Raw genomic sequence first — 17,155 nt, forward strand, 5'->3', positions numbered from 1 at the left:
CCGATCGCTTCTCCCAAACTGACAGCATTATCATGACTTATGATGTTGGGAGCTGACCGCGGGTCTCCTGTACTGTACTAAAATAATGTTATTAGTACCATACAGTGCAGTAGACACACCGGCAAGAACTCTCAGCATCATAAGTCACGCTGGGAGTTTGGGTCTGAGGAGCAGTGTTCAGTCTGGGGAATGCAGCCATCACACAAAGAGTGTTTCTCAGACTGAACATAGCCTTAGAATGTTTTTTTTTTGTTAAGATGCAGTGTCATTTTTATCTGAAATACGGTGCTACATTAAGTACTGTATGATACATATATATATATACACTGCTCAAAAAAATAAAGGGAACACTTAAACAACACAATGTAACTCCAAGTCAATCACACTTCTGTGAAATCAAACTGTCCACTTAGGAAGCAACACTGAGTGACAATCAATTTCACATGCTGTTGTGCAAATGGGATAGACAACAGGTGGAAATTATAGGCAATTAGCAAGACACCCCCAATAAAGGAGTGGTTCTGCAGGTGGTGACCACAGACCACTTCTCAGTTCCTATGCTTCCTGGCTGATGTTTTGGTCACTTTTGAATGCTGGCGGTGCTTTCACTCTAGTGGTAGCATGAGACAGAGTCTACAACCCACACAAGTGGCTCAGGTAGTGCAGCTTATCCAGGATGGCACATCAATGCGAGCTGTGGCAAGAAGGTTTGCTGTGTCTGTCAGCGTAGTGTCCAGAGCATGGAGGCGCTACCAGGAGACAGGCCAGTACATCAGGAGACGTGGAGGAGGCGGTAGGAGGGCAACAACCCAGCAGCAGGACCGCTACCTCCGCCTTTGTGCAAGGAGGAACAGGAGAAGCACTGCCAGAGCCCTGCAAAATGACCTCCAGCAGGCCACAAATGTGCATGTGTCTGCTCAAACGGTCAGAAACAGACTCCATGAGGGTGATATGAGGGCTCGACGTCCACAAGTGGGGTTGTGCTTACAGCCCAACACCGTGCAGGACGTTTGGCTTTTGCCAGAGAACACCAAGATTGGCAAATTCGCAACTGGCGCCCTGTGCTCTTCACAGATGAAAGCAGGTTCACACTGAGCACATGTGACAGATGTGACAGAGTCTGGAGACGCCGTGGAGAACGTTCTGCTGCCTGCAACATCCTCCAGCATGACCGATTTGGCATTGGGTCAGTAATGGTGTGGGGTGGCATTTCTTTGGAGGGCCGCACAGCCCTCCATGGGCTCGCCAGAGGTAGCCTGACTGCCATTAGGTACCGAGATGAGATCCTCAGACCCCTTGTGAGACCATATGCTGGTGCGGTTGGCCCTGGGTTCCTCCTAATGCAAGACAATGCTAGACCTCATGTGGGTGGAGTGTGTCAGCAGTTCCTGCAAGACGAAGGCATTGATGCTATGGACTGGTCCGCCCGTTCCCCAGACCTGAATCCAATTGAGCACATCTGGGACATCATGTCTCGCTCTATCCACCAACGTCACGTTGCACCACAGACAGTCCAGGAGTTGGCAGATGCTTTAGTCCAGGTCTGGGAGGAGATCCCTCAGGAGACCGTCTGCCACCTCATCAGGAGCATGCACAGGCGTTGTAGGGAGGTCATACAGGCACGTGGAGGCCACACACACTACTGAGCCTCATTTTTACTTGTTTCAAGGACATTACATCAAAGTTGGATCAGCCTGTATTGTGTTTTTCCACTTTAAATTTTGAGTGTGACTCCAAATCCAGACCTCCATGGGTTGAAAAATTTGATTTCCATTTTTTGTGTGATTTTGTTGTCAGCACATTCAACTATGTAAAGAACAAAGTATTTCAGAAGAATATTTAATTAACTCAGATCTAGGATGTGTTATTTTTGTGTTCCCTTTATTTTTTTGAGCAGTGTATATATATACATATATATATATATATATATATACAGTTGTGTTCAAAAATATTCAACCTCCAATGCTGTAAAGGGTTTTAGGGAATTTAGTGTACATTTGTAATTGTGTTCAGAATGAAATCTTACAAGGACTTTTTAACCACCTCAGCCCCCAGTGCTTAAACACCCTGAAAGACCAGGCCACTTTTTACACTTCTGACCTACACTACTTTCACCGTTTATTGCTCAGTCATGCAACTTACCACCCAAATTAATTTTACCTCCTTTTCTTCTCACTAATAGAGCTTTCATTTGGTGGTATTTCATTGCTGCTGACATTTTTACTTTTTTTGTTATTAATCGAAATTTAACGATTTTTTTGCAAAAAAATGAAATTTTTCACTTTCAGTTGTAAAATTTTGCAAAAAAAACGAGATCCATATATAAATTTTGCTCTAACTTTATTGTTCTACATGTCTTTGATAAAAAAAAAATGTTTGGGTAAAAAAAAAAAATGGTTTGGGTAAAAGTTATAGCGTTTACAAACTATGGTACAAAAATGTGAATTTCCGCTTTTTGAAGCAGCTCTGACTTTCTGAGCACCTGTCATGTTTCCTGAGGTTCTACAATGCCCAGACAGTACAAACACCCCACAAATGACCCCATTTCGGAAAGTACACACCCTAAGGTATTCGCTGATGGGCATAGTGAGTTCATAGAACTTTTTATTTTTTGTCACAAGTTAGCGGAAAATGATGATTTTTTTTTATTTTTTTTTCATACAAAGTCTCATATTCCACTAACTTGTGACAAAAAATAAAAAGTTCTATGAACTCACTATGCCCATCACGAAATACCTTGGGGTGTCTTCTTTACAAAATGGGGTCACTTGTGGGGTAGTTATACTGCCCTGGCATTCTAGGGGCCCAAATGTGTGGTAAGGAGTTTGAAATCAAATTCTGTAAAAAATGACCTGTGAAATCCGAAAGGTGCTCTTTGGAATATGGGCCCCTTTGCCCACCTAGGCTGCACACATCTGGTATCTCTGTACTCAGGAGAAGTTGGGGAATGTGTTTTGGGGTGTCATTTTACATATACCCATGCTGGGTGAGAGAAATATCTTGGCAAAAGACAACTTTTCCCATTTTTTTTATACAAAGTTGGCATTTGACCAAGATATTTATCTCACCCAGCATGGGTATATGTAAAATGACACCCCAAAACACATTTCCCAACTTCTCCTGAATACGGCGATACCACATGTGTGACACTTTTTTGCAGCCTAGGTGGGCAAAGGGGCCCATATTCCAAAGAGCACCTTTAGGATTTCACAGGTCATTTACCTACTTACCACACATTAGGGCCCCTGGAAAATGCCAGGGCAGTATAACTACCCCACAAGTGACCCCATTTTGGAAAGAAGACACCCCAAGGTATTCCGTGAGGGGCATGGCGAGTTCCTAGAATTTTTTATTTTTTGTCACAAGTTAGTGGAAAATGATGATTTTTTTTTTTTTTTTTTTTCATACAAAGTCTCATATTCCACTAACTTGTGACAAAAAATAAAAAAGTTCTATGAACTCCCTATGCCCATCAGCAAATACCTTGGGGTCTCTTCTTTCCAAAATGGGGTCACTTGTGGGGTAGTTATACTGCCCTGGCATTCTAGGGGCCCAAATGTGTGGTAAGGAGTTTGAAATTAAATTCTGTAAAAACTGACCTGTGAAATCCGAAAGGTGCTCTTTGGAATATGGGCCCCTTTGCCCACCTAGGCTGCAAAAAAGTGTCACACATCTGGTATCTCCGTATTCAGGAGAAGTTGAGGAATGTGTTTTGGGGTGTCTTTTTACATATACCCATGCTGGGTGAGATAAATATCTTGGTCAAATGCCAACTTTGTATAAAAAAATGGGAAAAGTTGTCTTTTGCCAAGATATTTCTCTCACCCAGCATGGGTATATGTAAAATGACACCACAAAACACATTCCCCAACTTCTTCTGAGTACGGAGATACCAGATGTGTGACACTTTTTTGCAGCCTAGGTGGGCAAAGGGGCCCATATTCCAAAGAGCACCTTTCGGATTTCACTGGTCATTTTTTACAGAATTTGATTTCAAACTCCTTACCACACATTTGGGCCCCTAGAATGCCAGGGCAGTATAACTACCCCACAAGTGACCCTATTTTGGAAAGAAGAGACCCCAAGGTATTCGCTGATGGGCATAGTGAGTTCATGGAAGTTTTTATTTTTTGTCACAAGTTAGTGGAATATGAGACTTTGTATGAAAAAAAAAAAAATAAAAAATCATCATTTTCCACTAACTTGTGACAAAAAATAAAAAATTCTAGGAACTCGCCATGCCCCTCACGGAATACCTTGGGGTGTCTTCTTTCCAAAATGGGGTCACTTGTGGGGTAGTTATACTGCCCTGGCATTTTCCAGGGGCCCTAATGTGTGGTAAGTAGGTAAATGACCTGTGAAATCCTAAAGGTGCTCTTTGGAATATGGGCCCCTTTGCCCACCTAGGCTGCAAAAAAGTGTCACACATGTGGTATCGCCGTATTCAGGAGAAGTTGGGGAATGTGTTTTGGGGTGTCATTTTTAAATATCTTGGCAAAAGACAACGTTTCCCATTTTTTTATACAAAGTTGGCATTTGACCAAGATATTTCTCTCACCCAGCATGGGTATATGTAAAATGACACCCCAAAACACATTCCCCAACTTCTCCTGAGTACGGCGATACCAGATGTGTGACACTTTTTTGCAGCCTAGATGCGCAAAGGTGCCCAAATTCCTTTTAGGAGGGCATTTTTAGACATTTGGATACCAGACTTCTTCTCACGCTTTGGGGCCCCTAGAATGCCAGGGCAGTATATATACCCCACATGTGACCCCATTTTGGAAAGAAGACACCCCAAGGTATTCAATGAGGGGCATGGCGAGTTCATCAAAATTATTTTTTTTTGGCACAAGTTAGCGGAAATTGATATTTTTTATTTTTTTCTCACAAAGTCTCCCGTTCCGCTAACTTGGGACAAAAATTTCAATCTTTCATGGACTCAATATGCCCCTCACGGAATACCTGGGGGTGTCTTCTTTCCGAAATGGGGTCACATGTGGGGTATTTATACTGCCCTGGCATTCTAGGGGCCCTAAAGCGTGAGAAGAAGTCTGGAATATAAATGTCTAAAAAATTTTACGCATTTGGATTCCGTGAGGGGTATGGTGAGTTCATGTGAGATTTTATTTTTTGACACAAGTTAGTGGAATATGAGACTTTGTAAGAAAAAATAATAATAATTCCGCTAACTTGGGCCAAAAAAATGTCTGAATGGAGCCTTACAGAGGGTGATCAATGACAGGGGGGTGATCAATGACAGGGGGAGTGATCAATGACAGGGATGGTGATCAATGACAGGGGGGTGATCAGGGAGTCTATATGGGGTGATAACCACAGTCATTGATCACGCCCCTGTAAGGCTTCATTCAGACGTCCGTATGCGTTTTGCGGATCCGATCCATCTATCAGTGGATCCGTAAAAATCATGCGGACATCTGAATGGAGCTTTACAGGGGGTTGATCAATGACAGGGGTGTAATCAATGACAGGGGGGTGATCAGGGAGTCTATATGGGGTGATCACCACAGTCATTGATCACGCCCCTGTAAGGCTTCATTCAGACGTCCGTATACGTTTTTGCGGATCCGATCCATCTATCAGTGGATCCGTAAAAATCATGCGGACATCTGAATGGAGCTTTACAGGGGGTTGATCAATGACAGGGGTGTAATCAATGACAGGGGGGTGATCAGGAAGTCTATATGGGGTGATCAGGGGCTAATAAGGGGTTAATAAGTGACGGGGGGGGGGGTGTAGTGTAGTGTAGTGGTGCTTGGTGCTACTTTACTGAGCTACCTGTGTCCTCTGGTGGTCGATCCAAACAAAGGGGACCACCAGAGGACCAGGTAGCAGGTATATTAGACGCTGTTATCAAAACAGCGTCTAATATACCTGTTAGGGGTTAAAAAAAACACATCTCCAGCCTGCCAGCGAACGATCGCCGCTGGCAGGCTGGAGTTCAACTCTCTTACCTTCCGTTCCTGTGAGCGCGCGCGCCTGTGTGCGCGCGTTCACAGGAAGTCTCGGCTCGCGCGAGATGACGCGTATATGCGTGACTCTGCGCAGGGCTGCCACCTCCGGAACGCGAATCTGCGTTAGGCGGTCCGGAGGTAGTTAAAGAACCAAATGCAACTAAAATGACATCAATTGTTTTTGTAATACAGTATTAAATGTTTTTTTGTGATTTCTTCATTGACACAATTATTCAACCCCTTAAAGACTACCACTCTTAAGAACAGAGGTTCATTCAAGTGTTTTCGATCAGGTATTGAAAACACCTGTGGATGTCAAGGAGCAGCAATCAAGCATAATAAGCACCAATTAGGCAGATTTAAAAGGACTGTGATACTCAGCTCCTTTCTAGACATTTACTGGTGTGTTTACAAACATGGTGAAGTCAAGAGAATGGTCCAGAAAGACAAGAGAAGAGGTGATTTCTCTTCACAGGAAGGGCAATGGCTATAAGAAGATTGCAAAGATGTTAAACATACCAAGAGACACCATAGGAAGCATCATTTGCAAATTCAAGGCAAAGGGCACTGTTGAAACGCTACCTGGTCGTGGCAGAAAGAAGATGCTGACTTCGACTGCTGTGCGCTACCTGAAGCGCAAAGTGGAGAAAAGTCCCCATGTGACTGCTGAGGAACTGAAAAAAGATTTGTCAGATGTGGGTACTGAAGTTTCAGCTCAGACAATAAGGCGCACACTGCGTAATGAAGGCCTCCATGCCAGAACTCCCAGGCGCACCCCCTTGCTGTCTCCAAAGAATAAGAAGAGTCGACTGCAGTATGCCAAAAGTCATGTGGACAAACCACAAAAGTTTTGGGATAGTGTTCTGTGGACTGATGAAACAAAATTAGAACTGTTTGGGCCCATGGATCAACGCTATGTTTGGAGGAGGAAGAACAAGGCCTATGAAGAAAAGAACACCTTGCCTACTGTGAAGCATGGCGGGGGGTCAATCATGCTTTGGGGCTGTTTTGCTTCTACAGGTACAGGGAAGCTTCAGCGTGTGCAAGGTACCATGAATTCTCTTCAGTACCAGGAGATATTGGATGAAAATGTGATGCAGTCCGTCACAAACCTGAGGCTTGGGAGACGTTGGACCTTTCAACAGGACAATGATCCCAAGCATACCTCCAAGTCCACTAGAGCATGGTTGCAGATTAAAGGCTGGAACATTTTGAAGTGGCCATCGCAGTCACCAGACTTAAATCCGATTGAGAACCTCTGGTGGGACTTAAAGAAAGCAGTTGCAGCGGGCAAGGCTAAGAATGTGACTGAACTGGAGGCTTTTGCCCATGAAGAATGGGCGAAGATACCCGTAGATCGCTGCAAGACACTTGTGTCAAGCTATACTTCACGTTTAAAAGCTGTTATAACTGGAAAAGGATGTTGTACTAAGTACTAAGATTGAATGTCACTTGGGGGTTGAATAAAACTGATAATGATGTGAGCACAGAAAAGACATTTGTGGTTATTTCATTATAAATGTTATGTTATATTTGTCTGACTTACAAGTGCCTCTTTGATTTAATTGTAAACAAGATGACTGAAATGATCAAAATCAATGTCAAACTGGCCAAAACACTCAATTTCAGTGGGGGTTGAATAATTTTGAACACAACTATATATATATATATATATATATATATATATATATATATATATATATATATATGCTGAAGTGAGACAACCCCTTTTAGCAACCTTTTCCATCCCTCCTGGGAGAGTCTAGTTCAGTCTATGGAGAGAGTTTGGTGGAGAGGGAAGAGTGAGGTCCTAGCCTGATAATGGAGGAGAGTAGGGAAGCGGCTCACAAAACACCCACTCTGAGGGACAACTTCTGAGAGAATTGAAGTAAGGACTTAAGTACAGTCTTGGGACCTGCTGTAAGGTGAGGGACCATGGCTAATGACACCCTTATATCAAACAACCACCTCCTCAGCCTGTGCCAGAATTGCAGTAAAGCCTGCTGATACTATATGTATTTCAAGTTCTGCATTGCACTTAGTAAAAAAGACTTTGTTACGTTCAACTTTGACCAAATTTTTCAGTGCTACAAGTTTAACTGCAATGAACGTCAGGGAGCGACGGCCTGGGGTAGGTATGGTAGGAACTGTGATTTGGCTGTGGAATTATGCCAGGTCTCAGGCGAGTCAAGTGTCTGGTGCAACATCCATTACGGTCAATGGAGGAAAAGTCATGTGAGACTTGCGACGTGTGACACAAAATCTAACATGTCTGGATTTTTTGCCACTGTCACGCTGTAGTCACATGTAAGACTGCGACACTATTGACAGACAATACATCAAATGATGCCCTAGGTCCCACTAAGGTACTGAAACCTATGATTCCCTGATTGCCCATATAATACACCGCAATACTACTGTTACAGTAAATCCAATAGTCATCTGCACATGGCAGGACTCTGGGCCATTCTTAGGTCCCTGGCTGCCATGGCATCAAAGGAAGATGGAAGCAAAGAGATAAGAGTGGAAAGCCCCTCCCTATGCCATGCCTACCTTAAGCGCACCTACTAAAGGGTTAAATGACCAGGATCAGAGTTATTTCTGTTCCCGGGCATTGGATTGGGTGCCTGCTGTGCAGCACAGCCAGCACCCGTAAATGGTGGTCCAGGCACAGCTCTTGATCGCACGCCATCACTTCACTGTGATACTACATCAGCGAGCATTAACTACTGTATGTTCTGCTATGACGTATGACTATAGCGCAGAGCGGGAAGGGGTTAAAGAGAGATTGGTCACATTATCTTTATTTTAACAAATTTCACCAAAGGACAGCTGTCACAGATGTTTTTTTTTTCCGGCACACTGCCCCTCCCCCTCCCCCCAAACACATACACACACATACCCAAGACTTTATTCACAATCCCTATTGTTCTGTTAGATTACAAGTTAGATTGATTACTAGAAGTTTTCTTGCTGCATTTTATTGACTCTGATCAAAGGATCCAAGAAAATACTGCGAAGCACATTTATGTGTAAGGGCACAAAAAATCCATGCTCCAGGGGCGGACATAGGCAGTGGAGGGCCCCTGTGCAAAATAGTATGTGGGCCCCTTACTGTGTAACAATTAATTTATCAAGAGTGAGGGGTCATCATACTGCTCCTTGTCCCTTTCCATGACCCTGTAGTCAATTATTTATCTAATGGATACAAATCTATCAGTACTTTTGAGCCAAAAGCATCTTGGTGGCCTTTTTTTTTATAGTGGTATGGGTACCTTGCCTATAGGGCTGTAAGGGCTCCACGAATGGTATGTCTGCCACTGTTATACTCATCTAAAATGTCACAGAAACATACGATCATTTGATGCAAGTACCAGATATTGCCGTACATGTAGATACTGGACATAGGGCATTGGAGCAAAGGGCAGCAGTAACAATTAAAGCTACAACATAAATTTCAAAGCAAGTTCAGTATGACGGGTGTATTTCCTGCTAGCGAAAAATACACTGAGCATGACTAATCATCGCTTTAATGCCAATTTTGCAAATTATGGTGCACAGTTTTCTAAAGTGGTGAGAAAACGGTTGGGTTTAGCTGGAGGGTCGGAGTCTCAGTTATTTATGCCAAAAACTGGGGCAAGTTATTGCTCCCCCTAGCTAGAATAGATTTGAGTTTAACCCCTTAGGGACCGGGCTCACCTTAAGGACTTTATGTGGTGATAACTTTAAAACGCTTTGACTTATCCAGACCATTCTGAGATAGTTTTTTCGTCACATATTGTACTTCATAAAACTGGTAAAATGGAGTCAAAAAAATTCATTTTTATTTATAAAAAAATATGCCAAATTTTCAAGTTTCAATTTCTCTACTTCTATAATACATAGTAATACCTACAAAAATAGTTATTACTTTACATTCCCGATATGTCTACTTCATGTTAGGATCATTTTGGGAATTACATTTTATTTTTGGGGGACGTTATAAGGCTTAGAAGTTTAGAAGCAAATCTTGAAATTTCTCAGAAACTTTCAAAAACCCACTTTTTAAGGACCAGTTCAGGTCTGAAGTCACTTTGTGAGGCTTACATAATAGTAACCACCCAAAAATAACCCCATTCTAGAAACTACACCCCTCAAGGTATTCAAAACTGATTTTACAAACTTTGTTATCCCTTTAGGTTTTCCACAAGAGTTAATGGAAAATAGAGATACAATTTCAAAATGTCACTTTTTTGGCAGATTTTCCATTTTAATAATTTTTTTCCAGTTACAAAGCAAGGGTTAACAGCCAAACAAAACTAAATATTTATGGCTCTGATTCTGTAGTTTACAGAAACACCCCATATGTGGTTATAAACCGCTGTACGGGCACACGGCAGGGCGCAGAAGAAAAGGAATGCCATACGGTTTTTGGAAGGCAGATTTTGCTGGACTGGTTTTTTGACACCATGTCCCATTTGAAGCCCCCCTGATGCACCCCTAGAGTAGAAACTCCAAAAAAGTGACCCCATTTTAGAAACTACGGGATAGGGTGGCAGTTTTGTTGGTACTAGTTTAGGGTACATTTGATGTTTGGTTGCTCTATATTACACTTTTTGTGAGGCAAGGTAACAGGAAATAGCTGTTTTGGCACCGTTTTTATTTTTTGTTATTTACAACATTCATCTGACAGGTTAGATCATGTGGTATTTTTATAGACCAGGTTGTCATGGACGCGGCGATACTTAATATGTATAATTTTTTTTTTATTTATGTAAGTTTTACACAATGATTTCATTTTTGAAACAAAAAAAATCATGTTTTAGTGTCTCCATAGTCTGAGAGCCATAGTTTTTTCAGTTTTTGGGCGATTATCTTGGGTAGGGTATGATTGTTGCGGGATGAGATGACGGTTTGATTGGCACTATTTTGGGGTGCATTTTTATTTTTACGGTGTTCACCTGAGGGGTTAGGTCATGTGATAATTTTATAGAGCAGTTTATTATGGACGCGGCGATACCTAATATGTATACTTTTTTTTTATTTATGTAAGTTTTACACAATAACAGCTTTTTTAAAACCCCAAAAATGATGTTTTAGTGTCTCCATATTCTGAGCCATAGTTTTTTTTGTTTTTTGGGCGATTGTCTTAGGTAGGGGCTCATTTTTTGTGGGATGAGGTGACGGTTAGATTGGTAATATTTTGGTGGGCATACGCCTTTTTGATCACTTGCTGTTGTACTTTTTGTGATGTAAGGTGACAATAAAATGGTTTATTTAGCACAGTTTTTTTTTTTTTTTTACGGTGTTCATCTGAGGGGTTAGGCCATGTGATATGTTTATAGAGCCGGTCGATACGGACGCAGCGATACCTAATAAGTCAACTTTTTTATTTTTTCCCTAATTTTTACCAATTTATTTTTAACTTTATTTGGGGAAAATTACGTTTTTGTTTATTTTTACTTGAAACTTAAAATTTTTTGGGGGGAAAACTTTTTTTTCCAACTTTTTTTTTTGTCCCACTTTGGGACTTCAACTTTTGGGGGTCTAATCCCCTTTACAATGCATTGCAATACTTCTGTATTGGAATGCATTAGCTGTATGAGTAATACTGTGTGTATTACTCATTCCAGCTTCCAGGGGGCTGGATCTCATAGGCTCATCACCGGAAGGCAACGTCGATGCCTAAGGAAGGCATCGCGCTGCCTTCCATGCCCTCGGGTTCCCCCTACAGCCGCACGGGGGCCCGATGGCACCGCCGCCGCCACAACATGTAAAAGCCGCAAACCGCAGGTCTGAATTGACCCCCCCGCGCATTGTCCCCGGGTGCCTGCTCAATGATTTGAGCAGGCACCTTGTTCCGATCACCGCCCGCTGGGCGGCGGTGATCGAAACTACACATGACGTACCGGTACGTCATGTGTCCTTAAGTATCGGGACAATATGCCGTACCGGTACGTCAAATGTCCGGAACAGGTTAAAGGGTCAGAGATCTGCCTAATTTATCATATTGATGACCTATCGGTGGAGGTCTGACTCCTGGCACCCCAGCTGATCACATATTTGAAGGGGTTAAAGATCTCTAACAAGCCCTGTGTCCTCCTTAATACTTACCCGCATGTTGTCACCTTTTGTAGCTGCAATGGAGTTTAATTACAATTGCTACAAAGGAGACAACGTGCTGGTAAACCTAGAGGACACAGGGCTCGCTAGAGCTCAACAACCTCAACAATCAGGAGGCAGAACACCGCTGATCTGATATTGATGACCTGTCCTGAGGATGGTACACAACCCCTTTAAGAAATTATCTACATCTCACTGTGGAGCACAGGATCCCATATACCAGTCTTGATTAAAGGGGTTATCCAAAGTCTAAAACATACCCCCCAATGCCCGGGCCCCTCATAGAGATTATACTAACCATGCTCCCAGGTGATGCGGGTGATGCTTGGGAGGAGATGCAGAGGCTGCTTTGCGGGGCTCTGGGGCAAACCGCGCGTTCCGGGGAGCGGGGTATAATCTATATGAGGGGGCCAGGCATTGGGGGGCATGTTTTAGACTTTGGATAGCCCCTTTAATCTCCATCACTGAGTTTAATTACATGGCACATAATAACTGATATTTTGCCTCTTACAATACCCAGTATATATCATTCAAACCATAAGGAAAAAAAAATTTTTTGCTGGGTCTGATTTTTCTTTAGCAGCCCAGTTTATGAAGCAAAAATAAATAAATAATTGCATTTGCCCTTAAACCTTAAATCTGACCACAATAATATACAAATGCAAACATGCCATTCTCTCCTTAATACTGCTTGCTTCCATCTTTTTATGCAATTTTTGAGTTGACATTTTGGATCCATACATTTTACAAGGAGAAGACCTGCACATGACGGCTGCAGCTCCAAGGCTCTTCATTTTGCTGTCCGCTTGACTAAACTGAGCCAAACGGCACACAATGTAAGTCATTGGGGACGGATCCGTTTTATCTGGCACAATAGAAAACGGATCCGTCTCCCTTTGACTTTCAATGGAGTTCATGACGGATCCGTCTTGGCCATGTTACAGATAATACAAATGGATCTGTTCATGCCTGCGGTTGTATTATTGTAACGGATCCGTTTTTGCAGATCCATGACAGATCCGCCCCAAAACGCGAGTGTGAACACCTCTGCTATAACCTGCCACTGATACAGAAAAAAGGAAGTGATATAGTGTAGTCATAAGAACTTCCTCATATACAGAAGGGGTATTGAACTTGTGGGATAGTTTTCTAGCTCAGGACTAATTTACTTACAGCTTCTACTGTCAAGTAGGAAAAGTGAAAACTAGGTGTGCCAGCCAGCTCTTGCCTCCTATGGGTAACACAGTAAAGAACAATAAATCAATATAAGTATTGTTCCGAATACTAAAGATAGGATGAGCCCAGCTCAGACAACCCAAAGGTTAGACATTACCATATAATCTTTCTTCTTTGAGGATGATGGTAAAGACAATAAAAACCTGGGTGAAGGAACTCTCAGCTATTTGTGACCTTGGAAAAGTCACTTTTCTCCAGTCAACGAAGTGCAAGCTCGACGGAGCAGGTATATATTAGGATGATTATGGTCAGTAATGATAACCTGTGGTTCTAGCCGATATCATCAGAGAACATTAACTGACATTCCTTGGTCATGAAGCTTGCAATTTACAAGATTACATCACGGTACAGAATGACTCAAGCTGACTAATGACTAGATCCTAGGCTGACATGTCCATAACACTGTATCCTGCAAGGTGTTTTCTTCTCAGCTTTTGTGAAAGACAAGACTGATTGGTTTTCAGGGACTTGTAGTGCATTGTCTGGAAAGAGCCACAGATTGCCTTACCAATTTGACAGCACACAGAACAGATGGTCCGCTGCTGCACACAGCTGAAACCTGACCCCTATGGTCGTCAAAGGGTGCATCATTTTGCAGGAAAATCTGAGGTCAAAATCATGCGGCCAGTAGTCCCCGCACATGGGAACATTTGCCCTAACCCTTTCAGTACAAATGTTTACAGGGGTGCAGTACAACTGGCAGATGTAGACAATCACATTCACAACTATTTCTAGTCTATGAAGCTTACAAACGACACCTGCCCCTATATATTGTGTTTAGTTTTCTGGGACTTGCAGTGCAATGTCTGGAAAGAGCCACGCGTTGCCTTGTCTGCCCTTAAAACATCAGACACAAATTCATACTGGGGAAGAACAGATGGTCCATGGCTGAAACATGGCCATATCTGGTGTCCAATGGGCTCATCATTTTGGAGGTAAAACTGATGTCAGAATCGTTCGTCCACTGGTCATGGGACCGTTTGTCCTTACCTTTTCAGTCCATAGGTTTAGGGTACGGCCACGCGGTCAGGTTTCTGCATGCAGTTTTGGAAGCCAAAACTGGGAGCGAATTTAAAAAAAGAGGAGATGTCGTATCTGTCTTTTATACTTTCTCTTCTTTTATGATCCACTCCTGATTTTGGCTTCCAAAACTGCACTAAAAAACCTGACCGTGTGGTCGTACCCTAACAAGGATGCGGTCCAACTGACATGTGGATTATCACATCCACCACAATTCCTAGTCTACAAAAAACTTACAAAAGACACCTGCCCTATACAGGTGAAACTCGAAAAATTTGAATATTGTGCAAAATTAATTTATTTCAGTAATGCAACTTAAAAGGTGAAACTAACATATGAGATGGACTCATTACATGCAAAGCGAGATATTTCAAGCCTTTATTTGTTATAATTTGGATGATTATGGCTTATAGCTTATGAAACCCCAAAGTCACAATCTCAGGTACCCTTTGCTCAGGGGGTATGGGTTAATTAGCTGACTAGAGTGTGACACTTTGAGCCTAGAATATTGAACCTTTTCACAAAATTCTAATTTTAAGCTGCATTAATGCAATTCCTTTTTACTTGCATTACTGAAATAAATGGACTTTTGCACGATATTCAAATTTTTCGAGTTTCACCTGTATACCCTAGTACCAATGAACAATGCTTCGTTTCTGTCATTCCAGGTGCACGGCACCATGCGTTTTACATATGTCAGTGTGGACTCACCCAGGAGTAGCAGTCGGTGTATCTGTTTGTACGCTCTTTTCTCTGCCTTTAGCATATTGTCGATACTTCTGCTCCTTTTCTTATCCGCCTTCTGTTGGGTACGCAGTCTGGAAGAATCTGTGTCCGTATTACATCCATCATCGATACCTCCAGACCCAGATTCACTAGTACAGGATAGCGCATGGTCTCCTAACCACCTGGGCCTGAGGCTGGAGCACATCCCCATAGTGATGCAGTGGAGGGACAGAGTTCTGTAGAAAGAAAAGTTTTAATACCCAGTAGGCCACATCATCCAGATCCCAGAGGGTGCACCCCTGAGGCGGCTGGACACGGTTCCCAGTATAAAGGGTGCACTCTTTTGCCGTACTCCAGCGATTTCCTCCTCTCAGCCTCCCAGACTGACTGTCCCTCTCCCTCCCTCCCTGTTTCTCTCTCACACTGTTAATTTGTTTGAGAAGCAAAGGAGAAACATACTCTTTATTACCACGTGACTGGAGAGCACCCTGTTTACCGTAATGTTCAGAAAGTCAGGCCGCAGCAAGGGAATCCAGGTGCCAGCTGATCTAACATACACAACCAAGTGGAAATTTTCTGCTTCACCCTCTCTGTTCCCACAACATGTACCGTAAGGCCAGATTACGTCCGGTAAACTGCCCTCAAAGAATGATTGCACCCCTACAGCACTGCGGCTTTTACTTTATCTGATTTCACTGCCACTTGGCAGAAGGGGTTAAAGCCGTCTACCCGGGGCAAACATTGCATTGCCCGTACTTGCAGCAGCCAGGGTGGACAAATTATATAGCTCTCTGCAGCTTGTCAGCTACTGTAGATTAATGAGATTGGCTGTGAGATATGTGACATTTTAGGCTGGGTTCAGACCTGAGCGTCTTTGATATGCGCGTTTAACGTGCGTTTTTGACGCGCGTTTTTGACGAGAGTTTTTTGCAATAGTAAACGCGCGTTTGACGCGCGTTTGACGCGCGTTTGTGTGATTGACTGCAATGTCCTATGGCCACAAACGCGCGTCAAAACGCCCCAAAGAAGCTCAAGTACTTGTTTGAGCGTAGGGCATTTTACAGCGCGTTTTTCAGCGCTGTAAAACGCTCAAGTGAGAACCAGGGCCATAGGGAAGCATTGGTTTTCATGTGTTGAGCGTTTTACAGCGCGTTTGAACGCGCTGTAAAACGCTCAAGTGTGAACCCAGCCTTAGAATATCGCCCCAGAACTGCAGAAATCTGCCCAATATGCCCCTAAGATTGTGGGGAAAATGTGGGCGCTCTCACGCCATGTTTTTAATTTCTAGCAGGGGATCCGTTCCCAAAACGTATGCAAAATCATTTTTAAAAAAATCTATTTTAAAGACACATCAAATCTTTTTTTTTCTTTTTCATTTTACCTGGAAACAAGGCAAAAAAAGTGGAGTGTGAGGGGAAGATTTATCAAACTGGTGTAAAGTAGAACTGGCTTAGTTGCCCATGGCAACCAATCAGATTTCAACTTTCATTTTCCAAAGGAGCTGTGAAAAATGAAAGGTGGAATCTGATTGGTTGCTATGGGCAACTAAGCCAGTTCTACTTTACACCAGTTTGATAGATGACCCCCAGAATCTGTTAAATGGATAGAAAAAAAGCATGTACAATTGTATGCAATATGTTTAACGGATTCTCCCGTTACTTTTGAGATTTTTTTTGAGATTTTTTTTTGTCCCCCCCCAAAAACTGTCATTATAACAAATAATCAATTCTCTCTCTATATATATATTTATAGCAGGTAATTACATAAAGACAGCAAAAATAAACAAATAAATTCATAAATCGCCTTGGGATAGTATAAAGTCAGCCTCAATGGCAGTTTCCATGTGACAAAATGAACAAAGCTAATTGAATAGGCAACAACAGTGAAACAGTAAAGTGACAGTGACATATGATACCAACCACAGAGAATGTCTCCAGGACAATGAATAAGCTGCAACCCGGACTTTTGCATAGGATATTACATCAGCCAGACATTCATTGAAGAACTGGGGAAAGGGCGATGCACCAACTAGTGGTTATGCATGGTATTACAATTGTTATATCATGAAAATGTTGGGATCCTAGGGGCATGTCCTC

General features: G+C 42.6%; 1 protein-coding gene across 2 annotated transcripts in view; it reads right to left on the reverse strand.

Moving 5' to 3' along the window:
* The window catches only part of GNAS (GNAS complex locus), a 226,954-nt gene extending 211,520 nt beyond the window's left edge, over window positions 1-15,434 (reverse strand). For both annotated transcript variants that reach the window (XM_040436122.1, XM_040436120.1), the window contains exon 1: window positions 15,045-15,434. In XM_040436122.1, coding sequence (XP_040292056.1) covers window positions 15,045-15,270 — 226 coding nt within the window. In that variant the 5' untranslated portion in view covers window positions 15,271-15,434. The remainder of the gene's footprint in view (window positions 1-15,044) is intronic.
* Window positions 15,435-17,155: the final 1,721 nt, after the last annotated feature.

The sequence above is a fragment of the Bufo bufo genome, chromosome 6, assembly GCF_905171765.1.
Source record: "Bufo bufo chromosome 6, aBufBuf1.1, whole genome shotgun sequence".
Taxonomy (NCBI): Eukaryota; Metazoa; Chordata; class Amphibia; order Anura; family Bufonidae; genus Bufo; species Bufo bufo.